This window comes from Eubalaena glacialis, chromosome 4 (assembly GCF_028564815.1).
Source record: "Eubalaena glacialis isolate mEubGla1 chromosome 4, mEubGla1.1.hap2.+ XY, whole genome shotgun sequence".
Lineage (NCBI taxonomy): Eukaryota > Metazoa > Chordata > Mammalia > Artiodactyla > Balaenidae > Eubalaena > Eubalaena glacialis.
In genome coordinates, this window is record NC_083719.1 from 186,142,465 (window position 1) to 186,167,245 (window position 24,781).

At 61.1% G+C, this 24,781-nt stretch overlaps 2 protein-coding genes across 2 annotated transcripts; one reads left to right on the forward strand and one right to left on the reverse strand.

Annotated features, from left to right (window-relative positions):
• Positions 1-896: 896 nt before the first annotated feature.
• Positions 897-7,956, reverse strand: PLK5 (polo like kinase 5 (inactive)). The gene is given in 15 exon segments (XM_061190902.1): positions 897-1,082; positions 1,738-1,848; positions 2,991-3,032; positions 3,035-3,147; positions 3,677-3,754; positions 4,004-4,088; positions 4,222-4,298; positions 4,480-4,606; positions 4,737-4,935; positions 5,577-5,672; positions 5,764-5,851; positions 5,979-6,108; positions 6,800-6,916; positions 7,070-7,183; positions 7,840-7,956. Coding segments are annotated over 15 exon segments (1,680 nt in total).
• Positions 7,957-16,337: 8,381 nt separating this feature from the next.
• On the forward strand, positions 16,338-24,401 carry ADAMTSL5 (ADAMTS like 5). The gene is made up of 17 exons (XM_061189078.1): positions 16,338-16,409; positions 16,504-16,647; positions 17,292-17,385; positions 18,092-18,373; positions 19,193-19,364; positions 19,472-19,573; positions 19,962-20,034; positions 20,144-20,235; positions 20,478-20,538; positions 20,691-20,799; positions 21,975-22,102; positions 22,415-22,526; positions 22,854-22,940; positions 23,068-23,231; positions 23,376-23,574; positions 23,649-23,720; positions 24,070-24,401. Exons 1-17 carry the CDS (start codon positions 16,338-16,340, stop codon positions 24,369-24,371), a joined length of 2,265 nt encoding a protein of 754 aa, XP_061045061.1. The 3' UTR covers positions 24,372-24,401.
• The last annotated feature ends 380 nt before the right edge of the window (positions 24,402-24,781 follow it).

A 24,781-nucleotide genomic window follows, 5' to 3' on the forward strand; every position in this document is an offset into this window, starting at 1 on the left:
GCTTACTGCTGGGTACAGGGCTGTGAATATTGTGGGTGTGAGGCCAGAGACCCTGCAGCCCTCGGGGAGAGAGATGGCCAGGCCAGGGGGAATTCCTGACCTTGCCGTTTGAGGCCCTGGATGCAGCCCTGCCCGAAGGTCATGTGTCCCAACCTCTCAGTTATAGGCACCAATAAGCTCTTCTTCTTTGTTTCAGCCACTGTGAGTTGGAATAACTGAAACTCACAACCACCCACAGGGACCACATTCTCAGTCAGGGAGCTGGAAAGCATTTCCGGGGGGTGGGGAGGAGGGGAAGCAAGTCAAGTGTCCTGGGCGCCCAGCTCCCTCACGCCAAGGCCTGGCCAGTGTCCTGAGTGCAAGCTCTCGTCCCCCTTGGCAATTGGCTCTCTTGGTTCACAGGTCCAGCACATCAAGGTGACCCTGGTCCAGTGTCTTGTCTGGGCATGACATGGGTCACCATCTTCCCAGCCTCCAACAACTGTGTCCTCACTGCCCAGCAGTTGAGCGAATGTTCCATATTTTAGATTTTTGGTCATGGCAGAACCCCACTCTAGTAAGAATTTCTGTGTTGGTGAAAATCTGGCCTGTCTCTGCCACAAAGAACAGTGGGCTCAGATCATGGTGCCCCCTTGCCAAAGCTCCTCAAATTCCCCCAAAGAGAGGCCGACGGCAGGCTGCAGAGTCAAGTTTACTTTAATGAAAAAAGAACAAATCCAAACACAAGTCTGGGTTGAACAGTCATGCCACGAGGCAAGGACCCCCACCTCCTATACCCCCTAGATGCTCCCCCAGCTGTCCCCAAGGACGACACCTCTGGGGGAGCAAGAGGGACAGAAATGGAGCCTGGGTCCTGGGCATCAACATGCAGAGGTCCACCATGACCCTCAGGGAAGCTAGATGCTCTGAAGCATGTGGATCGCACGCTGAAGGTGCTGGCGGGCAGCCGGAGCACAGCCGTGGCTCCGCAGGACACCCAGCGGGTAGGAGGTGCCAGGCTGGCCCTGTTCCCAGACCGTGAGCCGCAGCTCTTCACACCCACCACTCAGCACGAGTTGAGCCTGGCCTCCGCTGCAGCTGACCTACCAAGGCGGGAGGAGCTGGGTCCGAGGGGAGAAGGGGCCCTGGCCCTCGGAGGACAAGTGGATAGGAGACTGAGGTCCCCCTGATCTGAGTCGCAGTGGCTGCCCCACCCATAGGAACTCAGGGTCAGGAGCCCAGGGCTCTGCCACACAGACAGGGAAACTGAGGCTCAGATGGGACTCCCCCGCCCAGAGCCACCCAGTGAGACCTCCTACTCTTAAGCCTGTGCCCCGGGGAACAGCAGCTCCTCATGGGTACCAGCTTCCACAGCTGCTGGGCAGGGGCATTTGAAGACAATCCTCTCTAAGACCCGGCCCAGGCCGGGGTACTCTGGTCTGAACAGAGAGGGGATTTTTACTATAAAATAAAATCATACTAATTTTTAAAAATAATGAGTATTGTATCCTAGTGTGTTTGAAATCTGTTTTAGGAGTGGCTATGACGTCCCAGGGATTGCCAGGACGGCGCAGGAAAACCTAAAAATGATTCTGCAACAAAATGACATTTCGACAGCTGCTACAGGTAACCACACAGGACGATGACCCTAAGGGACATTTTGCTGTCATCCAGACACATTTTATTTCCGATTTTCCTGGGGCTCCCCCCAGCAGCGTGCAATGTAACAGGCCTGCTTGAGGGGGGACCCTCACTCACCTGCACTGTCCCGTCACTGAAGAGCAGGAGCGCGGCCCACTCGGACACCAGGAAGCGCAGCAGACAGAGGCTGGGGGCTGCCGGCCAGGTGGCTGTGGACAGGCCCCCCTCCTGTGGACAGACCCAGCCACGGGGCCTCAGGGCCGAGGGCTCCCACCGCCTGGCACACGCCCCAGCCCCACCCAGCCCTCACCTCTCGCAGCCGCCGCTGCATGTATCGGGCAAAGAGCCGAAGGACGGCCAGCTTGGCGCCCAGCAGGCTGGGCACATCCCTCAGGGCGAACGTCTCCAGCTTTCCCCGGTCGGGCATGTAGATGACTTGGCTGATGGGGGTGGGGGGTTGCACAGGGCGGTGCCAGCTGTCAGGACCTCCGTCCCGGGCACCTCACACCCAAGGACACCTTCTCACGCAGCCGTGTCTCTTGGACCATGATGTGAAACCAGCTCTGCACGGACCAGCCCTCTCTGTCCATCCAGCCCCAGCCCCTCCCCTGAACTCCAGACCCCTGGAGCCACGGACTTGGCCTGTCCACGCTGAGATCCTGATGGGCCGTCACACCTACTGAGCCTGCGCTCTAGAGCCCGCGAGCCACAACTACTGAGCCAACCTGCCTAGAGCCCGTGCTCCGCAACAAGAGAAGCCACCGCCATGAGAAGCCCATGCACCGCAACGAACAGTAGCCCCCGCTCGCCGCAACTAGAGAAAGCCCGCGCGCAGCAACGAAGACCCAACACAGCCAAAAATAAATTAATTAATTAAATAAATTAAAAAAAAAAAAGTGTGAGTCTGACCCCTCCTTCCCGCCCCAACCCCAACAGTGGCCTGTGAGGCTCTGTGACTTCATGTCCTCCCCGTCTCCCTGCCATTCCTCAAACCCACCACGCTCAGTCCCATCTCGGGGGCTTTGCACATGCTGTTGCCTATGCCTCAGAGGCTGTTCCTGACGGACTCTTTCTCATCATTCCTGTCTCGCCTGAGCGTCACTTCTTCAGAAAGCCCCTCCTTCCACAACCACTCTGTTGAGAGTCGTCTCCACTTCCCCAATCTGTCACCTCACCCGCTTCATTTCCTTCAGAACACTGCCACCTGAAATCAACTTAGTAATTCATTTGTTTAGCATTGTTCTCCCCCAGCAGGCAGTAAGCGCCTGTAGGTGTGCACGGTAGATGTTTAATAAATCTGTGAGGAGTGAATGAAGAAAGACAGGGAGGAGGGCCTGGCCTCCCAGGGGGATAGGAACTCCACAACTTACCCCCCTGCGGGGCGCAGGGCCATGTGGGTGCCATCCCGAAGCAGGACACCACTGCCCCCGTCTGACAATTGGTAGCCGAAGCCATACTTGCTGGAATAATCCACCCACTTGGGCGCCCAGAGGATGGGCCGCTGCTCTCCTGGGGGGTCCTGCATGGCTGGCACAGGATGAAATGAAGTGAGCAGGGGTCCTGGAAGGGGCGGGCGGAAGGACGGCAGAGGCACAGGAGATGGAGCGTAAAGTCCAAGGAATAGAAAACCAACTCTTGGGACTTCCCTGGCGGTCCAGTGGGTAAGACTCCGTGCTTCCACTGCAGGGGGCACGGGTTCGATCCGTGGTTGGGGAACAAAGATCTCACATGTGGCCAAAAAAAAAAAAAAACAACCGACTCTTGCCTTGAGGGGGGAGGACTGGGGGACCCTGGGATCACAGCTGCCTCTGGAAATGAGTAAATCTGAAATGCTTGTAAGGTCCAAAACACTGTAGGGCTTTGCTTTATTTCATGAAACATTTTTTGTATTAAAAAATAAAAATTGCTCAAGGCCATGTGGGATCCTAGATTGGATCGCAGAAGAGAAAAAGGGCAATAATGGAAACCCTGGGGAAATCCAGTGGCCCAGGAAGCTGGGCCACAGGAGAAGCTGGAACTCTGTAACACAATCTCCAGCTATCCGTTCTGTTCCTACCTGGGGCGCCAGAGTCCAGGCAAAGCTGCAGGTTCCTGATGGCTGCCTCTACCTCCTGCCTCGGGCTCCCCTGGGGCCCTGGGGAGACAGATCTCTGTGGGGGACAGACAGGCCAGGGCCCCTCCAACCAGCCCCGCCCCAAACTCCCACATCCGGGAAAGTCCTATTTTCACCCCAGAAGGATTCCAGACATCATTCTCATGTTACAGGTGGGAAAATTGAGGCCGGGAGAGCGGACGTGATCCTGGCAAGGCAGGATCTTTGCCCCCCACTTCTCGACCCTCACCCCTGCCCACAGCTCTCACCCGGGATGGAGAGTCTGCTCACCCGCCGGGCCACTCCCGAGGGTCCCCTGGCTGAGCAGGCGGACAGGGCGCTGGGGGCACGGAGCCCCTCCCTCTGACAGGGAGGCCTGGGGAGGGAGCAGCAGGGGTTGGGGGCTCTGGCCTCCCCCCCTGAAGACCCCCTGGCTTCTCCCTCTGCCCAGCCTCCCTGTGAGGATGCCCTCCACATTCCCCACCATGCCCTCCTCCCCACGCCCTCACCTCACTACCCCACTCCGTGGAGTCAGGGTCAGGGCCGTCTTCTCCTGGACCTGAGGCCTCCTTAGGAGTGAAGGGGCCTGCAGGAGGCACGAGGATTGGAGGGGGGGGGCAGAGCCTGACCCCATGCAGGGCGGGACCTCTGCCACCGACATCCGCCTCTGCCGCGGAGGTGACATTTCAGAGCAGGTAGGGAGGAGGACAGGTGTGTGAGATGCGGGGCGCAGGTAGGAGCAGGTGAGGGGGCGGGGCGGTACTCACAAGGCCTCCGGCGCTGGGGCAGCAGCAGCCAGCCCACCTTCCGGAAGAGCCTGCCCAGAGGCTGGGGGAGGGAGAAGATGGGCAGGCTGTGGCAGGAGTGGGGCGGCAGCCGGTCCGGGGTGAAGCCCTTCGGAGTGGAGAGCTGGGCGTCAGCACGCCGCTCCTGGGTACCTGGGCTAGCTGGGGGTCCTGACCCACACCTGGGTCTGCTGAGATGCCCCAGAGAAGGGCAGCCCCAACCCGCTGACACCCCACACCTGCGTGAAAAAGTCATCCTGCAGCAGGTGGTCCAGGCTGGGCCGCTCGGCCGGGTTGGGTGCCAGCAGGCGGGCGATGAGGCGGCGTGCATTGGGGGACAGATGTGCAGGCTCGGGGTAGCGGCCGTCTCGGATGTTCTGGTACATCTCCGACAAGGGTGCCGCCACGAAGGGAGGGGCGCCAGTCAGCACCATGTACCTGGGCCGGGTCGGGGGCAGGAACCTGGGTGCCTGCTTGCATCTGTCCTGGGCATCTAGGGTTGGCTCACACCTACCTGTGCACACCTGGCCACACCTTCCCACACTTCCTGACTCCGTACCCACGTCACATCCACTTTCTCATAGCTGCCCTACATCTGCTCCCACCTGGCCATTCCTGTCTGCTCAGGAGACACCAGCATCTGTCTGTACACCTGCCTGCTCCTGGGTTATACCTGGACACACCTGCATATACCTTTCCAGTTTTAGTTTATGCATGCTCACACCTGTTCAACTCCTGCATATGCCTCATACCTGTACATATGCCCTCATCTGCCTGTGTACCTGCCACCTGCACACACCTGTCCACACCTCTGTGCACACTCAAAACTATCATCCCGCCATATGCCCTATTCATACCTGCACGCTCAGATGATGGCAGGTGTGTGCTCCCGCCTACCCCCCAGCTGCACACACTGGTCCTGTGTTTGCTCATACCTGCCTGTGCCCCCACTCAACCTCCCCTGCACATGCCTACACCTGTCCTGACCTGCCGGTGCCCGCTCCCACCTGCCCACACCTGGCCCCAGCTGGGCAGTCCTGCCCCCCTTCCCCAGGCCCGGGGCTTCTGGGGCCACTCACATGACGCAGCCCAGAGCCCAGATGTCCGACTGGCAGGAGTGCCCGTTTCTGGACACGACCTCCGGGGCCAGGAAGTTTGGGGTCCCACAGAGCACTCTGGGGGGCATAACGGGGGCTCAGGAAGGCTGGGGCCAGAGCCGGCCCACCCTCGCCCACCCAGAGAGCCCGCTCGGAGCCTCCCGGTCACCTGTGGCAGCGGCCTCCTGGGCCCACCCTGGTGGCCAGCCCCAGGTCTCCGATCTTCACTTCCATGTTCTTGTTCAGGAAGAAGTTACCTGCCGGGGCGGGGTGCGGGGGGGGGGGGGGGGGGGGGATGGGAGGGGGAGGAGCATGGCGTGAGGGTGGAATCCCCACCCTCGCCCCGCCCCCGCCACGCCCCCGCGGCCCCTTCCCCGCCCTCACTGAGCTTCAGGTCCCGGTGGACGATGCGCCTCTGGTGCAGGTAGCGCAGGCCGCTGACCAGGCCCCGCAGGTAGTAACGCACCTCAGGCTCTGTCAGCGTCTGCCGCACCTCCAGCACGTGGGCCAGTGACTGCAGGGGACCGACAGGTGCAGCGCCAGCGCCGAGGAGACACAGGTGAGCTCAGGTTAGGCGGCACAGTGAGTTCCAGGGACCCAAGAAGGCAAAGGTAAATTCAGCTGGGCCCAGGTGGATGTGGCTGATTGTGGGACAGGCAGAGGTGAGCTCTGAGCCCCAGGAGGAACATAGGAGTTCAGATGGGCCGAGGGGGCCACAGTGAGCTTTCCGGCAAGAGCCGAACCCAAGGTGGGTACATGCTGGGCAAAGGAGAGCTCAGGTGTACTTAAGTGGGCTCAGGGAGTTCAAGGGGTCTATGAAGGTGCAACTAAGTCCAAGTGGGTTCAGGAACAGCCATTCCTGCCTGTCGGACATCTGGGCTCTGGGCTGCACCATGCGAGTGGCCCCAAGGGCCCCGGGCCTGGGGAAGGGGGACAGGACTGCCCAGGTGAGGCCAGGTGTGGGCAGGTGGGGCCTGGCTGAGGGCAGGAGGGGCACAAGTGGGCATAGGTGTGCCGAGGTGAGTCAAGAGAGCCTCTGGGTGGGCAGGTGGGCACAAGCGCATTAAGGGTGAGCACAGGTGGGCCTAGTGTGGTCACAGGTAGAAACAGGTAAGGAGAGACAGACTTGGGGGGGGACACAGATGAGCACAGAAGACTGGGGGCGGGGGGGGCATGGCTCCCTCTAGGCCCTGCCCCCTGGGCACCTGGCGGCTGCAGTATTCCAACACCATGTACACGTGGTCACGGTCAGCAAAGTGTCCGTGGAAGGCCACGATGTTGCGATGTCGCAGGCGGCTGTGCAGGGCGATCTCGCGCTCCACCTGCGGGCGGGGTCCCACGTGTACACACCCGGCAGGTGCCCATACCCGAGGTACCCATGCCCCCACGGGTGTGCTCCCCACCCCCAGGGCAGGGACGTCTCTGCGGACCCGATTTGGTCACAGGGCCCCTGGGCACTGATGTGCAGAGTGTACCTTGTCGCTGGGGCACAGCCGTCCAGCCCCGCCACCACCATGAGGCACCACTTTGAGCGCAAACACGGAGCTGGTGGACATGTCGGTCAGCTTGTAGCAGCGGCTGAAGGCGCCCTGCGGGGCAGACGATTCACGAGCTCAGGGCACACAGGTGTGGGGACAGATGGCCAGGCCTCTTCACACACAGACACGCACACACACACACCCCTGAGACGCATGGATGCATAGCTCACATCCTCATACCTGGATACCCAAGGCAACACAACACACAGAAGTACACGAAGGCACAGGGACACATACACTCAGACACACAGACACATCCACACCTGGATATATAGAGCCCACGGACCCTAATACAGTACCCGGACACACGGTACAACGCCCGAACGCAGAAAGCAGAGACCTATGACACATTCAGACACACACGCACAGGGACAACACAACAGAGTCTGGGTCCGCACCAAGGCTCCAAGTCGCAGAACACTCGGGCGCACACCCACACCCTAGACACACAACCCACAACACAGCACAACGTGCCCAACACCGGTTCCCGCCACACGATGCACGCAGAACAGCGGGTACATCGCAGACCCGGGCGTCCGCCCACGCCAGCCCCAAACTCGCGTGGACACGCGACACACGCAGAGACAAAAGCCGGGGCGCACGCTGGCTCGTTTGCGGTCGCGATCGCGCGCACGCGCCCCGCCCCGCCGGGACCCCTGCCCGGCCCGGCCCCCTCGCCAGCGGACTGGGGGTGCCGGGGTCCCCACCTTGCCGATCAGCTTCCCGCGCCTGTACACGCGCCCCGAGCTCGGGTCGCGCAGGAAGACGGAGACCAGCGGGCGGCAACTGTGCCGCCGCCGCCGCCGCCGCGGCTCGGGCTCCATCCCTCCCGGGAGCCTGGCGGGCGGGCGCACTGGCGCAGCCTCGGCCGGGACCACCGCGCGCGGCGCTGCTCTGGGGGCCGCGCGCTGCCTGGACGCGTCTTATTGGCCGAGGGGGGAGGGGTGGAGTCCAGACGCTCGGGGCGGCCAGCGCGGGAGGGGGCGGGCGCGTGGGGGCGCTTGGGCGTGCGGGGACGCGGGGCTGGCGGGAGTTCCAGGGACCAGAGCGGCGCTGGCACCCTGCACGCCAGCCCAGCGCCACTCCCGCGCGCGCTCAGCTCGCTTGCTCCTGCAATCCTGCGCCTCCCGCCAAGCTGTGAACTGTCAACACGTCCATTTCTCTGAGCAGGAGACTGAGGTCAGAGGGATTGTCTCATTCTCTCGAGGCCTCGAGGGGAAGGGTGGGTGGGAGGGAGGGCTTGGCAGGGCTCTCCCCAGAGTGCGCTTGAGGTCTGAGTCTAGTCGTCCTGAATACGTGTGACTGTGGGTCCTCCTGGCAGGTGGGTCCCCGGGCCCCATATGACAATGCACGAGGCTTGATCATCTTGGCACTAGGGAGCCACAGCAGGATTCAGGGAGGTGGGGAGGGTAGTGAAGCCCAGAGGGGCACTGCTGGGGTTGGGAGGCTGGCATATATGATGGACACTCAGTGGTGAGAAGGAGCAGGATTTGGGTACTGATGGACAGACACTGGGGGTTGTGACTCCTGGCTTGGGCAGCCAAGGAGAGGCAGGGGGATGGAGAACAAGTGGGCAGGCTTGGGCCCCCCCGGGAACCATGGGAGCATCTCTGAGCTGTTCCCCAGAGTCAGTTCCCAGCTCTTTCCTTGTATTGTCTCAAGTCACCCTTTCACCAATTCTGAGATGCAGGAACTGGCCTTGGCCCCATTTTACAGATGAACACACTGAGGCCCAGGGAGGTTAAGTCGCTTACCCAGCCAGGAAGGGACAGTGCTGGATGTGAATCCAGGCAGCTGCCTCTGGATGCCTCGGTATTAATCCCCAAAAGTTACATAACATAATGAATGGGGAGGGGTTAGCAGGGCTCCGTGGGGCTGGAATCAGGCCTCGGAATTTTCCAGAGACCAGATTTCGGAGTTCGGCCCAGCCAAGCCACCAGGGATAGGAAACACCTTCTGCGTTGTCACATGTCTGCCTGGCATGTCAAATGGGGGCACCCAGGACATGGGGGACTCTGCGGGGGCCCCAGTGCATTGGATGGAGCCATCCTCTGGTACCTTTGCGGGGGACCGGCCTCAGCACCAGGGCCAAGGATTCCAGGCCAGTGCAGGGGGCCAGCTGGCTGCGGCCGGGGGAGTCCTCTGCTAATGAGAACCAGGTGCGGTGCGACAGAAGGAAGGCAGCTGGGGGGCCTGGGGGTCTGAGCTGTCACATCATTGTCGCCCTGGAATCCACATTGGCAGGCAGGAATCCAGGTCCTTCTCAGTGGCACGCCTCTGCTGCCTGCTAATTCAGGTATTTGTTCAGCACTTGTGCCCAAGACAGACCCACCCGGCCCTCAGGAAACGGTGGAGAGGAGATCACCCAGAATTAACCAAAGCTGGGGGTCTGGGCAGGTTCTGGAGGCCAACGTCAGAAAGCCAGACCCCTTCCAGGCAGTGGCTTATCCCAGAGGTCGGTGCTCTTCTTAGCCCCATGTTATAGATGAGGAAACTGAGGCTCAGGAAGGGACTTGCAAGCCAGAGTCACCAGACTGTGGCCGAACCTGGCCTGGAGTGCAGGTTGGTGCGTCTGGAGCCCCTGCCCCCCCAATACTGCCCCCCAGGCCTCTCCTCCGGGGGCTACAGAAGCATAGGAAGAGCCCTCACGCTGCAGTAGGCAGCTGAGCCCACTGAACCCCCAGAAGCCTCCTGGGGGAAAGAAATCCAAAGCTCCTGGCCCAGTGCCTCACAGCAGGGCTGTCAGCTGACACCCTCTGCAGACACCAGCTCTGCCCCGATCTCCCGGCAGCCCGCTGTTTTCCTGGCTGAGCCTCCTCCACGGGGCTGGGGAGCCATCCCATTCCCAGCCTGCGCCCCCTCAAGCAGGGATGCCCTCCCCCAGCACTCTAGAATGGAAAAACTTTATAATAAAAGGAAAACCTTAGATATTCATAGCAGCTTTATTCACAACAGCCAAAAGGTGGAAACAGTCCGGGTGTCCATCGACTGATGAGGGATAAACAAAACGTGCTCCACCCATACAGTGGAATATTATTCAGCCTTAAAAAGGAAGGAGGTTCTGACACTTGATACAATGTGGATGAACCTTGAGGACATCATGCCCAGTGAAATAAGCCAGACACAGAAGGACACACTGTGTGTCATTCCACTCACAGAAGGTCCTAGAGGAGTCACATCCAGAGAGACAGGAAGTAGATGGTGGGGGCCAGGGGCTGGGGGAGGGGTGGGGAGTCAGTGTTTCATGGGGACAGAGTTTCAGTTTGGGAAGATGGAAAACTCCAGGAGATGGATGGTGGGGATGGCTGCACGACAGTGTGAATGTACTTAATGCCACCGAGCTGTGCGCTTAAAAATGGTGAAGATGGTGAATTTTGTGTGATTGTATATTTTGCCACAATCAGAAAGTGAAAACCATTTTAGCTTCCCCACCCCCCAAAAAACCATAGGCTTAGGGAACTAATACCCCCATTTTACAGATGAGCAAACTGAAGCCTAGTGTGTGTAGCAAGCACAAGATCACAGTTTTGCAAAGGGGCAGGCGTTGAGGGGGGAACTCAGTGGGGCTGCCTGACCCTCCCATGCCGACCCCTGCCCAGGGCTCAGGAGGCCGGGGTGGTCGTGGGCTGGAGCCCCAGCCTGGCCGCGCAGTCCCCTGAGCCCCCGTGCTCCAGGCCAGAGGCTTGATTTGTCTCCAGTCTGTTCTTTCCCTGACCTGAGATAACTCCCCAGGCTCAGCAGATTTCCCAGGAGAAGTGCTGGGGAGCCTCGCTCAAAATACCTGCTGCAGGTGGAGGGGGCGGCTGCTGAGACAGCGCCCGGGCCGGACCCTGGGAGGCCTCCCTCGGGAGACTGGCGGGCGGGCTGAGTGCGGGGTCCGCGGTGGTGCAGCCCCCTCCTTCCAGAACTGGGGCGGGAGCAGGCGGGCAGGCGTGACTCAGCCCGGCTCCTGGGTCCCTCTCTTGCCTCCTGCCTCCTGGACTTTGAAACGCAGTGGACTCCCTGCTGCCTGTCTGTACTCGGGAGCTCTCGACCAGACCTCGCAGGTCCCCAGGGACGGGCCCCGTGAGCAGAGCGGGCGGGAGGCCACCTCATGACTGCAGTGCCCACTGCCTCAAGACTGGCCCAGCTGGGGCTGTGGGGACCTGGGTGCCACGTTCCCTGAGCTTCCATCCTCCGGGAACAAACCTTGCCCTTGCCTCTCCCGCCTCTCAGCACCCACTGTCACTGGCTCCTTCTAGAAGCTCTGTCCCCTCGTGTCCTCTGGGACACCTCTCTGTAGGCTATTCTCCCACCTTTCTTGTTACATCTTTTCGGTTCTCCTTTGAGGCTCCTCCTCCTCCCGGTGCCCAGGACTCAGTTCAGAGCCCCCCACATCCCCTTTGTCCACTCCCTCTTGCTGACGTGGTCCAGGCCAGCAGGAGACTGACGCGGGCGGCTTGTCTCTCCTCCCCTGTCTTAGTCCGGCCTCTGCCAAAAGCAGACCCTGAAGCAAGGCTTTAGTGCCGTGAGTTGATCTGAAGAGCAGGAGTGAGGGGCCGGGGAGGATGGGAGGGGAGGACGAGGGGCGCATGGACCCCTGGCATCCGCCCCCTGTTGGCCGGGGCCTCCACCTTGGACATTAATTGTCTTGTACACCCAGCTTGGAGTGGCTCCCATACATGGTCCAACTGCAGCTCGGAGAGCGATGGAGTGAAATGTGGGACAGGAAGGTATGTGAGTGGGGAACTCTGAGGGGCTTGATGCACCCCCAGAGCGGAGCAGAGCCTGGGCTCAACCACTCCAACTTCTCCCCTTTAACCCGTGACACTAGGACACATGTCCACAGCCAGGGTGTGGGGCGGCAGACAGGGTCAGGGAAGGGAGATCCAGAGTGCAGTTTTGGGGACATTGCCTTCAAGATGCCTGGCAGGGGAGCCCAAGGATGATCCAGAGGAGGAGACGGAACTGAAGACACCACGTGGGGCCTCCCTGGCACAATGCTCAGGACCAGCCAGGGCCCTGGGTCAGGAGCTTTAAGGACAGCTATGGCCAGGTCGGGGGCCACGATGTGTTTAGGCCCTCAGAGGCTCACAGAACCAGGGGCTGGCTGAGAGCTGGACTCAGGGGATGCTGTGGGGCTCAGGGACAGTCCAGCCTCTTCCTGACAGCAAGAAGCCTTCCAGAACCAAATCAGATCACATCCAAAGCCTGCTAGTGGGCCCCCATGGCCTTCCCACGCACCCACTCGCTCACCCTGGCCCAGCCACCCTGGCCTCTCTGTTGGTCTGAGATCCCATACCAAGCTCATCCCAACCTCAGGGCCTTTGCACATGCCATTCTCGCTGCCCAAAGGGTTCCCCACCCCCCAGTCTTCGTCCAGGAGCTCCTTCTCATCTTCTGGGACCCAGGAAAGGGCCCCGCACACCCTATGAGTCCCCCTGCAGTACCCTCACAACCTGCAATCATTCCATTTCCTTGCTAGTTCGCTAACTTCTCTCCTACAGGACTGGGGGCTCCATGGCAGAGACAGGTTGTGCATTTCCTTGCTATGTCCCGTGTAGGTGCTGACCCACTCGCTGGGGGGCCTTGGGAAAGTCCAAACCCTCCCCCAGCTGCCTCAGACGCCGCCTGCTGGGTGGGCATCCTCAGGGTCCTGAGTGGGTGCTGCCCCTCCGGGTGGACACTCTTCCCCCAGTGTCCTCAGCTGGATGCCTTCTCAACCTCTGTTTGGGGACATTGATTGACTCCGCTGCATGCAAAGTACTGGGTGCCATCAGAACCAGCCAGATTTCCACAGGAATAATCTGTATTTCATCTGCTTGGGTCTTTTGACCAATTATGAGAGAAGCAGCTCAATGTCATGTGGGCTCCTGGATGAGATCCTGGAGCAGAAAAAGGAAATTAGTTGGGGAAAAAAAAAAACAACAGCAACTCGTGGAATCCAAATAATGTTTGGAGTTTGGTCAATAGTGATGGTAATTACTAATATTATCAATTAGTAATCATAATATACCAACGTGAGTTCCTTAGATGTGACAAATAATCATTGTTTCCTATGGCTGTTGTAACAAATTAACACAAACTTGGTGGCTTAAGAAAACATATATTTATCACCTCACATTCTGGAGGTCAGAAGTCCTAAAATCCAGGCGTGGGCAGGGCCGGTCCTTCCGGAGGCTCCAGCAGAGCATCGGTTCCCGCCTTTTCCAGCTTCTAGAGGCGCCGCATCCCTGGCTCGCGGCCCCTCCTGCATCCTCACAGCCAGCAGTGCAGCATCTCCCGTCTCTCTCTGCCTCTGACCCTCCCGCCTCCCTCTTATAAGGACCCTGTGATGACGCTGGGCCCCCCCGGGGAATCCAGGGTCCTCCCCATCCCAGGGGCCTTAATCCCACCTGCAAAGTCCCCTCTGCCCCATGAAGTGACACGTCACAGGTCCCAGGACCAGGACATGGACATCCTGTGTGTGTGTGTTTGGGGGGGGGGGTGACATTATACTACTGATGACAAAGATAGACAGAAACTTGCTGTAATATCTTTGCAACTTTCTGTAAATCTAAAATTATTCCAAAATAAGAATTCTCTTTAAAAAAGAGAATTAAAAGACTACAATAAATTGAAACCTAAAAGGCAGTAACTCAAACTCACCCCAACCCCCACCCCGGGCCGAGATCATCGTGCTCGACCGTGAGGGTTTATTCCCGTCCACTTCCTGTCTGAGTCTATGCTAACATAGGTACTTTTCCTTTTATATAAATGGCATCAGATCATGCATAACTTTTCCTTCTCACCTAACACTTCTTGCCGTTTCTGAATAACCTTCCCATGCTCCCGGTCCCCACACTATGCGAGGCCCCTGCCCCCTCTGGCCTCATGTTCACTGCTCTCCAGCTACACAGGCCTCCTCCCTGGGCTGGTCCTCACCCTCCTCCTCTGGCCCCCTGGCCTTTGCACGTGCTGTTCTGTCTGCCAGGAACACCCTGTCCCTCACACCCACTTCCATCCGGTTCCCCTTCATTCTCCAGGTCCTGCCTCAAGCATCTCCCCACTCAGGCAAGTCCCCCCAACCCCCTGCCTCAAAAGGAGCTCAGGACACCCATTCGGATGTGACTGTGAAGCTATCCCAGGCCCTCCAAGTCTCACTGTGTGTGACTCTGCCCCTCTGCCCCCCAGCATCCCGACCCATGAGGTGGGGGTGAGGATTCCTCTCACGGGGGCAGCTGGGGGTGTCACATCAGATATGGAGGCCTCCAAGGTGGTGGTGATGTGTAGAGGTGAAATACTCCATCACAGGATCAGTGGCCTGAGAAACAGGACCTGTCCGGGGGAGGTGAGGGTGATGAAAAAGATGCTGTTCCCTATTAGAGAGGACCTCCTGATTACAAGTCACAGAAACTCCAAATTGCTAAAGTGAAAAATAATGGATGGATGGCTTCGGGTGCAGCTTGATCCAGGGACTGAAACAACCGTCTCAGAAATCTCGCCCTTTCTGCTTCCTGCTTCTGTTGGCTTCTCCCTGGGGTGGAGAAAACTACCATCCCAGCTCACATGGGCGACCCTGGCCATGGTGGGTCCCCGATCCTGCTCCATTCATGCTCATGCCCAGGGACAGCTGGGCAGCTCCAGAGACCTGGGTTCTGGGGTTGCAGGACCCCTCCCACCCCATCTACACAGGAGACTGGAGTATCCTGTGGACCACGTGCCCAGGCCTGAGGGATCGTGGGAGGCCATAGGGAGTTGGGGAGGGGGGCAGGGGGAGGCTCAAGGCTGTGAGACCACAGAGGGAGCCTAGGCTGACCCACATCCATCAGGACTTGTGTCCACTTGGCCTGATCCTGTCCAGGCCCAGCGTCAGGGATGGGGTCCAGGCCGGAGCTCAGCGTAGGGGGACCCTGCCGACCCCTGGGCCTGAGTTCAGACCAGGGCATGAGTTGCGGGGGGGTGAGATGCCACCGCACCTGGAGCCTCCAAACCTCACAACCACCCCTCCACCTGCAGCAGATATTTCGAGCTGAGCTCTCCGCCTCCTCTGGGGATCTGCTGAATCCAGCTGAGTTACCTCCTGCATGGGGGTGGGAGGCTGGAGACCTGCAGGGCGACAAAGACTGGGGAGAGGGGGCATGGGTGGGTACAGGACTCCACACCTTCACCCCAGCCCCATCTGGCCATCCCATAAGCGCTAGGGCTCCCATGCGGGGCACAGTGCCTACTGTATGCACTCTCTGCAGGACCCAGTGCCTGCTGTGTATTGTCCCTGCAGGGCACAGGGACTGCTGTATGCACTTTCTACAGGACTCAGTGCCTGCTGTATACACTCACTGCAGAGCACAATGCCTGCTGTAGACATTCTCTGTAGAGCATGGTGCCTGCTGTATGCACTCCTTGTGGGACATAGTGCCTTCTGTATACCCTCCCTGCAGGGTGCAGTGACTTCTGTATACACTTTCTATAGGCTACATTGACTGTTGTATACACTCCTTGGGAGGTTCAATGTCTACTAAATGCATTCCTTGCAGGGTGCAGTACCTACTGTACTGCAGGGCCAAGTGTCTACTATATGCATGTCTAGGATGCAGTGCCTGCTGCATACATTGCCTGCAAAGCATAATGCCTGCTGTATATGCTCCATGCAGGACACAGCGCCTGCTGTATGCATTCTTTGCAGAGCACAATGCCTGGTATATACACTCCTTGCAGGGTACAGTGCCTTCTGTATACCTTCCTGCAGGGCACACTGCCTGCTGTATGCACACCCTGCATAGCGCGGTGAACTGGGGCTTGGGGCATAAGGCACATGGGGGGGGGGGCGGGGGATGAGATTGTCCACTTGGTGGCGCTCCTGGCCAAGCCTGATTCCTTTCTGATGCCGCCCAGGCCCCAGGCCCCAGCTCAGCACACAGTAGCTGCTCTGCAGCGGGTGCCTGCCCTCACCATCCCCCTCTCTCTCCTGCCATCCTCTCTCGAGCCCTGTTCCCCCAGGCTGAACCTTGTCAAGGTCACTGCCTTCATTGATGCTGATCCGCTGGCCACTGGTCCATGCTCTATCCTCATCTTACCCACTCAGGCTGCCCCTCCTCCTCCCGGAAGCCCATCCTCTTGCGACCTTGGGGGACCCCACGCCCACCCCGGCCTCTGACACTCAGGCCCCAGTCTCCGTTCTGTCCACACTCTCACCCCATGACCTCATCGATGACTCTAAACACCCCTGTGTGCAAAGGATGCCCACATGTCCATCCCCAGCCAGACGCGGCCCCTGGACTCCCAGCCTCTCCTTGCCTCACCCTGGACCCATCGTCAGGTGACCTCCGGACTTGTGCCTCCCCCTCCCGCAGGGAATGGGGCGCCTCCCCTCACTGGCTGCTCAGCCCAAGCTCCCACCTGCCTCCTCCCAGTGCTTCCCCCATGGGATCTGTCCCGAGGCCTGCAGACTCCACTCCCAAACAGCTGGGAGCCAGCCAGTGCCCTCCCCACCCCCCACGCCCCCAGCCCAGCCCCTGACCCAGCACGCCTGCCACTGCCTGCCCACTGCTTTCCAGGTCCCCTGTCCTGCCCCCATGGCAGCCAGAGGCAGCTGTTCCCAAACCAGAGCACCCCCTCCCACCTCCCATGGCTGCCACCCCCCTGGCCCCTCTCTGGCCACATCCCCACCCCCAGGCTGGCTACTGGCTCCACCCACCCCAACCTTCCCACTGTCCCTTATTCCCTTTTCCAGCCTCAGGGCCTTTGCATGTGCTGTTCCAGGCAGACTGGGCTGCCCTTCCCCCACTTCCCTGCGGCAATGACCTCCTGCGTGAGGGCCTTCCTGGCCCCTCACCCCCTCTGCAGTGAGCTTGGGCTATTTCTGCAGAACGTCCTGATGGGAAGGTAGCATGGTGCCCTCGTAGGGCACTGTCTCCCCTCACTAGCCAGATTCACAGCTGTAGCGGCACAAAGTAAATGCTCAGTAAGTGTTGGATGAATGAATGGCATTGGATGGCCCTGCCTTGAGCTGCTCCAGGCTGGAGGACAGACAGAGCTGGACCGGCGGTACCCCCTCCTTGTGGTCGGGGCTGGAACACCCCACTGCGGGCTCCCGAGAGAAGGGGGCACTCAAGCTGAGACTGGGCCGAGCCCAGGGAGCAGAAGAGCCGTCCACCCATCGCCCCCCTTGGTGCCCCCATCTCCTCAACCCACTCGCCAGGCAGCATCCTGGGGCCACAGCGAGGAGCCAGGGGAGGGGGCGAGCAGCGGAGGGCGCCTGCCTGCTGCGTCCCTGCTTGGGCGGGGGATGAGGGGTGGGCGGGGGGGCGCGCAGATGCTAAACCGGGGAAAGGTCTGGTGGTGGGGAGCCCTGGGGTTACCCTGTCCTTGCCCGTCCGCGCAAAGAGCTGAGATCCACCTGGAATTGTCGCTGTGGAGACCCCCGCCGGCCCCACTGCCCGGATGGGGAACTTGAGGTCGGGGAGGGTGGGGCCACAGTCGCGTGGGAGGGGGACCTTCTGGACCCGGGTCTAGATGCGAAGCCACGGCTTGCAGCCTGGGGCCGGGCAGGGAGGGCGGGAGGCGGGGTGGGGCGCGTCCTCTGGTGACAGCAGCGCCCGGGAATGCACCGGGCTGGGAGGGGGCTCTCCGCCCCCCACGCCAGGCCCCTGGGACTGAGCTTCTCCCCAGTGCTCTGGGGCCCTGCGCTGGGGGTGGTCCGGACCTGGGGCGGGAACCCCAGGACCGGAACCCAGGCGCGCGGGTTTCTGAGTAGGGTGACTTTGAGGGAGGAGTAGGGAGAGGGATTTGGGGAGGGGTAGTGGCCAGGAAAGGGAACCTTCGTGGGGACGCGATCTGGGCGTCGGTGGGGAGAGGGCAGCGCCCTCCTGGAGCCTCAACAGGGCGACCTCGGTTCGCTCACATTCCCGGGCCCTGAGCGCGGCGCCCGGAATAGCAGCCCCGAGGTGGGGGTAAGGGCGGTCAGTCCCCGCGTGGCTCCCCCGCCCTGGGCTTCCTAAGGTCACCGGCACGCGGACGGTCGGACACCAGGCCGCAGTTCTGGGGGGCCGCGGCGCGTGCGGAGCAGTCCCCTGCCGCAGATCGGCGCCCAGGCGCGCAACGGCCGCGCGGGGGCGCACGGCGCCGCCGCCCCTCTGGACCCCGGCCGGGGCGCGCCCTGGGAGGCCGGGTGGGAGGGGCCGCCCCGGGCTCCCCCCGCCCCTCCTCGCGGGCCCCGCCGCTTCCGCTCGCCCACGGGCCGCCCGGGGAGCCTGGACGCGCCGCCTGGGCTCTACGTAGCCGGTAAGTCCCTCTTCCTATCCCCCCACTAACCCGGGCGTAGTCTTCTCCCCCTCCCTAAGCTGGGGGGTGGCGAGGCAGCAATCCCCAGGGTGGGAGAAAGCTCATCCCCACTTCCTCTTGGGGAAACTGAGGTCCAGAGGCGTGGCTTGCCCTGAGATCACACCGACGGTCAGGACTGCAGCCTAAACGGGGGGTGTGTCCTGCTCCTCGGGCAGGGGGCTCTGGAGAGTGGGAATGGTGATCCCTCAAGCCCCTCATTTTGCATCACCTAGACCCCCCACCCCGTAAGCCTGTGCTAAGAGGGGAGCGGGTGTCCGAGGGTCAAGCCCCCTCCCTCTACCTCTGCTCTCCAACCCGGACTTCTTCCTGCTTCCTGGGCCAGCCAGGGCTGAGGTTCAGAGTTGCAGCCAGCCTCACAGCTCTGGTCAGAGGGGGGGGACCCACCCCGTGGTCCCCCAGGTTCTCAGCATCTGGAGCCACCTTGGCCCCAGACCCTTGGTGCCCCAGGTTTGAATGTCAGAGCCAGGAGAGCCTGATAACCAGGGACACTGCTGCTCGAGAACATCCAGTGGGGCCCTGCCTCCCCCCATCCGCTGCCCAAGGCCTCCAGGACTGGAGCCCTCCAGCATGGCCTGCGTGTCCTTTGGGCACTGCTGACCGCTGGGCTCCCTGGCCCTAGCCCGCCACTTTCTCCAACAATGCCATGGTCATGGGGAAGGTGGGGATGGCAAGTGACTTCATTCTTCCCCTGACAGATGGGGAAACTGAGGCCCAGGGAGACAAAGCCTCCCAGCCACCCTCTCCCCCACCCCCACACAGCCGCCTCCCTCTTCCCTGCGTCATCCTCATTGGCGGCCCCTTTCCCTCTGCAGGCGGCTCTGGGACTCCATCCCACACCCTCTTCACATGAGGCCATGAGGCACTCACTGGACCAGGGCCAGGTCACCCTGCCCCCTCCCGCCCCCCATCCAGGAGCTCCTGGCTGCTGCAGGTCTGGGAGCTGAGGGGGCCCTGGAGGCTGGGGCCCGCCCGGGGGTGGGGTGGGGGGAGCTCTGCCAGGCACCAGACCCAGCCACCACCAGCCACACCCTCTGCAAGGTCCCATAGAATCCTGGACTGTGCCCAGCTGGTCCCCACTGCACAGATGGGGAAACTAAGGCGGAGGGAAGAGGAGCGCCTGGCCCCTGGCCACACCGGAAGGTAGGAGCAAAGTTGGTGGGGAGAGTAGGGAGGGCCCTAGGACCCTGGAGACACCTGTGCACGCTCCTGGAATGATTCCTTCCATCATCAGACGCTGAATAAGCACCTACTACGTGCATCATAGACAGTAAACAACCAATAATAATTATTTGAGTTTTCTCTCTCCAGACCGGGCTCTGTGCCCCCCGTTTTCCTCACCTAATCTGATGAACCCCTCAAAACTCTCCTATTAGGTGGGCTCTATTATGACTTCATTTTTCAGAGATGAGAAGGGAGGCTCAGAGAGGTTGAGTTACTGTCCAAAATCACACAGCCAGTCAGGGAAGAGCTGGGGTGCAACCCCTGGCCTGCTGGACCCCCCACTGCTGCGCCCCCTCCTCTCCCCCAGACCCCGCCCCCTCCGGAACCTCCTGCTCCTGCTGTGGACCCTCATGAACTGTGGTTTGGGGGTCAACGCTCAGGTAAAGGGGGACATGAGCCCAGGGGGCAGCGGGTATGGGAACCCGGCTGGCAGTGTGGGGGTCACCAGCCTCCCTTCCAGGCTGACTCTGCCTCTGTCTCCCCAAGTAGGGTCCGGGTGAGTGGACTCCATGGGGTTCCTGGAGCCGCTGTTCTAGCTCTTGCGGGCGAGGGCTCTCCGTGCGCAGGCGGCAATGCGTCCGGTGAGGAGGCTCCTGGGACTCGTCTGGGTGGGATGGGAGGGGGTCCCTGCCCCTCCTCTCCTGTCAGGCTGGCCCAGCCCCTGGCCGCACCCTCGGCCTGCCCACACATGCTGTGACTTTTAATCCCGCTAATCCAGCTGGAATGTGGGTGGGGTTAGCGGGGGTGGATGGGTGGGCAGGCTGGCTCTGGGGAAGGGTTTCTGGAGGTGCTGACCGCAGTCTGGCCACCCTACTCCTCGAAGGTTTCCCAGGGAAGAGCTGTGCTGGGGGGACACCCACGAGTACCGCCTCTGCCAGCTGCCCGTAAGTTCTATCCACCCACCCCCCAGACTGAGTTCTCCCTGAAGCCCTCCTGCTTCCCCACTCATGCCCCCAAATATGCTTGCCACCATGCCAGATTCTCTGGGCATCCCCGGGGCTGTCCCAGCCTCTGCTCCAGCAATCTCTATCCCCAGGAGTGTCCCCCAGGGGCCGTGCCCTTCCGAGACCTCCAATGCGCCCTCTACAATGGCCACCCTGTCCTGGGCACCCAGAAGACCTACCAATGGGTGCCCTTCTATGGTGGTGAGTAGCCTATGCTCCTGTTAGTCCAGCTCTCTCAGAGCTGGCAGGGAAAAGTGGCTGCTAAGAAGGAAGGGGGACTTGGAGGGGTGCAAGAAGGGGGCATTGGCACTGGGGCTTTGAGGGATATGTAGGAGTTGGTGAAGTGAAGGGTGGAAAGCAAGTGTGAGTTGTGAAGAGGGGCAGAAGGAGGCAGGGTCTATTCTGCACAGGGTCGAACACCAAGCTGAGGATTTACTGGGAGCTGTATCCAGAGGCCAACATTTCTCAAACTTACACCAGTAGCAGGAAATATTGCCGCACTGAGCTGAAAATAGCGAGTTATATAACTGTGTGCCTGGGGCAGTGCGCCTCCAGATTTAAGGGAAACAGGCAGCTTCAGACGCCACGGTGGGGGTAGACACAGATAAGAAAATCCTAGAATGGAGAAAGTTCCAACCGTCAACCTCACAGGTTTTTTTTTCCTTCACCCTAAGAATTGGCGGAAACTTGCCATGATTTCACCCCCGCAGAGGCCCGCCAGGGCCAGCTCAGGCTCTATTCCAGGCTGGGTCTGCCAGCCAGCCTCAGGGAGTCGGGAGCCAGAGTGAGCCTGAGCGGGGGGAGCAGGGATCAGGTCTGTGGGCCTGGGGTGTAGTCAGACTGTCCATTATGCCCCACTGCCAGGCAGAGGGGAAAACTGAGTCCCGGGGAGGGCCAGCAACATACCCAGGCTATGCAGGACTCAGTCAGAACTGGACAAATACCTTTTTGGGGGCACCTGCTGGGTGCAGAGCCCAAGTGCCGAGTGAGTTCTGCCCACCTCTGTACCCCAGAACCTAGAACATTGTCTGGAAAATAGTAGGTGCTCGATGAGTGTTTGTGGAATGAACGTATGGAAGAGTGAGTGAAGAATGGGTGATGATGTTAATAGTGGGCCCCTAATATTAGGACTTAACATGAATGAATGAATGAACAAATGAGTGCAGGCCCAGGATACTTGCCTGGGACAGTCCCAGCGAACGGGAAGCAGAATGCCTAAGTTGCAGTCCTGGCTCTGCCTCAGCCTCCATGTGTGGCTTTGGCTGAGTCTCTGGGCCTCATCTGCCCAAGAGGATGGCTGCCTGAAGGGAGACTGGCAGGAAGGGGGCTGGAAATCAGATATGTCCCCCACTCCCACCGACTCCTCCCATCCCCAGCACCCAACCAGTGCGACCTCAACTGCCTGGCGGAGGGACACGACTTCTATCACAGCTTCGGCCGCGTGCTGGACGGTACCCCCTGCAGGCCGGGCACCCAGGGACTCTGCGTGGCTGGCCGCTGCCTCGTAAGAACTCCAGGCCCCGCCCCCATCCCCGCCCCTTCTAGGTTCCACCCGGCCTCTTCCCTCCAGGCCCCGCCCCCAGACCCCATTCACTAAGTTCCTGGTCCCGCCCTCTTCCCTAGGCCCCGCCCCCTACCGAGTCCCCGACCTCCCCTGCCCCACCTATCGCTAGGCCTCATCCCCAGCCTCCTCCCACTAGGGCCCGCCCCCCCAGGTTCCATCCTTTTAGTTCTTGGTCCTGCCTTCTTCCATGGGCCCCGCCCCCTCGACGGCAGGGGCCGTTTGACGGCGCGCGTGCCCTCCCCACCCCTTTAGAGCGCCGGCTGTGACGGTTTGCTGGGTTCGGATGCCCGCGAAGACCGCTGCGGCCGCTGCGGCGGCGCCAACGACTCGTGCCTCTTTGTGCAGCGCGTGTTCCGGGATGCCGGTGACCGCCCTCCCCGTCCTCGCGCTCTCCCAGAGCGGGCCCTTTAAGACGTCTCGCGCTGATTGGGCAGTCTGCGGCCCAGCACCCCTCGCTCATCATTCTGATTGGTCATTGCCAGATTGTCCCGCCCTTCCCAGAACAGACGGGGTTTAACTCTTTTGCTGCCGCACTTAAGTGATAATCATCGTAACTCCAATCCTTTAGGAAGCGTTTTCGGAGTACCAGGGCCTTGGATAACCTTCTTACCGCAGTATCCCACTTAATCCTCAAATCATCCTTCAAATACACCCCACCTGCTCCCCAACGCCCTCCTTCCCTCCCGCCCAGGTGCCTTCGCTGGGTACTGGAACGTGACCCTGATCCCTGAGGGCGCCAGGCACATCCGCGCCGCCCACCGGAGCCGGAACCACCTGGGTATCGCAGGGTCCGAGGGAGGAGGCGCCCTGCTGGCCGCCCGAATCCAGCGGGGAGGGGGGGGCGACAGGGTCGGGAGGCGGGCGGGGCCGCTTCCGGGGAAACCGGGCTGACCCTTCCCTTGCAGCGCTGATGGGGGGCGACGGGCGCTACGTGTTCAACGGGAACTGGGCGGTCAGCCCTCCCGGGACCTACGAGGCAGCGGGCACCCGCGTGGTCTACACCCGCGTCACAGGGTCAGAGGAGACGCTGCGCGCCGCCGGGCCCACCTCCGAAGACCTGCTCCTGCAGGTGGGGGCGGGCCTCTGAGAGGGCGTCTGGGCGTGTGGGGTTAAAGAATCCGTTGGGAAGCAGGGGTCGGGGCGGGGGACGCTGGGCCATCAGGTCCGAGGGCAGCTCCCTAGTATGTGACACACCCCCACCCCCGCCGCCCAGGTCCTCCTGCAGGAGCCCAACCCCGGCGTTGAGTTCGAGTTCTGGCTCCCCCGGGAGCGCTATGGCCCCTTCCAGGCGGAGGCTCAGGCCCAGGGTTGGTCCCTGCGGCAGCCGCAGCCTCGGGAGGTAGATCCTCAGTCCCCTGAGTCTCCCGCTGCCCCCACTGTTATCCCCCCACGGACCCCAGGCCCCACCCCAGGTGAGCTGGGGACAGCCTGGGCGGGGGCGAGCAGGGAGGCAAGGCCTGTGCCCCTGACTGCACTGCCTCCGCAGACCCCTGCCCACCCTGCCCTGACACCCGCGGTCGTGCCCACCGGCTGCTCCACTATTGCGGCAGCGACTTTGGTGAGAGGCCCTTGACCCCATCCCTCACCTGGCCCCTAATTGACCTGAACTTGACCCCTAACCAGCTGACCTCTGACCCTGGTCTGACTTTGCCTTTCACTCCTTGACCTGACTTCAGCTTGACCCCTCCTGACCCTCATTTGACTCCCTGATCTGATCCTTTGCCCTAATCTGACTCTTAACCCCTCACTGATCCCTGAGCTGACCCCTACCCCCGGCCTCAGCTGACCACAGTCCCCAAGGGCCCCCAATGCCCCACCTGACCCCCAGTTCCCTCGTCTGGCAAGGGGTGTGTGGATGGGCCCCGGGGCGGAGCGTCCAGCCGGGCTCAGCACCACCCTGCCCGCAGTGTTCCGGGCCCGCGTGCTGGGCCGCGTCCGGCAGGCCCAGGAGACCCGATATGAGGTGCACGTGCAGCTCATCTACAAGAACCGCTCGCCACTGCGGGCCCTCGAGTATGTGTGGGCGCCGAGCCACTGCCCCTGCCCACCGCTGGCCCTCCATCGGGACTACCTGCTGGCGGCCCGGCGCCTCATCAGCCCCGATGGCACTCAGGACTGGCTGCTGCTCCCCCATGCTGGCTACGCCCGGCCCTGGAGCCCCGCCGAGGACAGCCGCGTGCGCCTGGCCGCCAGACACTGCCCCCTCTGAGCCCCTGGACCAGACCTCGGCCACACACGGCTGACCAGGCTCAAAGTCAGCATATTTCCCCTCTTGCCATAGCTTCCAGGGAGCTCAGAACTATCTCCCACCTGCAGCTCAGTGACTCCCCACCACACACTCAGACACCCCTGCACTCAGTCAGATCCACTGTCGGAAGCAGGCACGCACTGGTGAGGATACACTAAATGGACTCTTTAGCTCTGATTTCCTCTCTCACCCTGGCTGCCAGGAAACTCATAGCTATTTTACTCTCAGAGACTCTGTGTCTGCTTTCATTCCCCTTGTCTCACACTCATTTGCTGGAACACACTGTCACACACAAGCATGACCCCGACGAAGACATGCCTAAGGAGACCTTGTAATGTATCCATTTCCCCTCTTGCCCTGGCTACCAGGAA

What these genes read in the sequence shown, in the direction of transcription:
- ADAMTSL5 (XM_061189078.1), top strand. Translation starts at nt 16,338, where the DNA reads ATGTCCATCCCCAGCCAGACGCGGCCCCTGGACTCCCAGCCTCTCCTT. An exon ending in GCCTGGGCTCTACGTAGCCG is followed by an intron (nt 18,374 to 19,192) that starts GTAAGTCCCTCT and finishes ACCCCCACACAG; the next exon opens with CCGCCTCCCTCTTCCCTGCG. An exon ending in CGCAGGCGGCAATGCGTCCG is followed by an intron (nt 20,236 to 20,477) that starts GTGAGGAGGCTC and finishes TACTCCTCGAAG; the next exon opens with GTTTCCCAGGGAAGAGCTGT.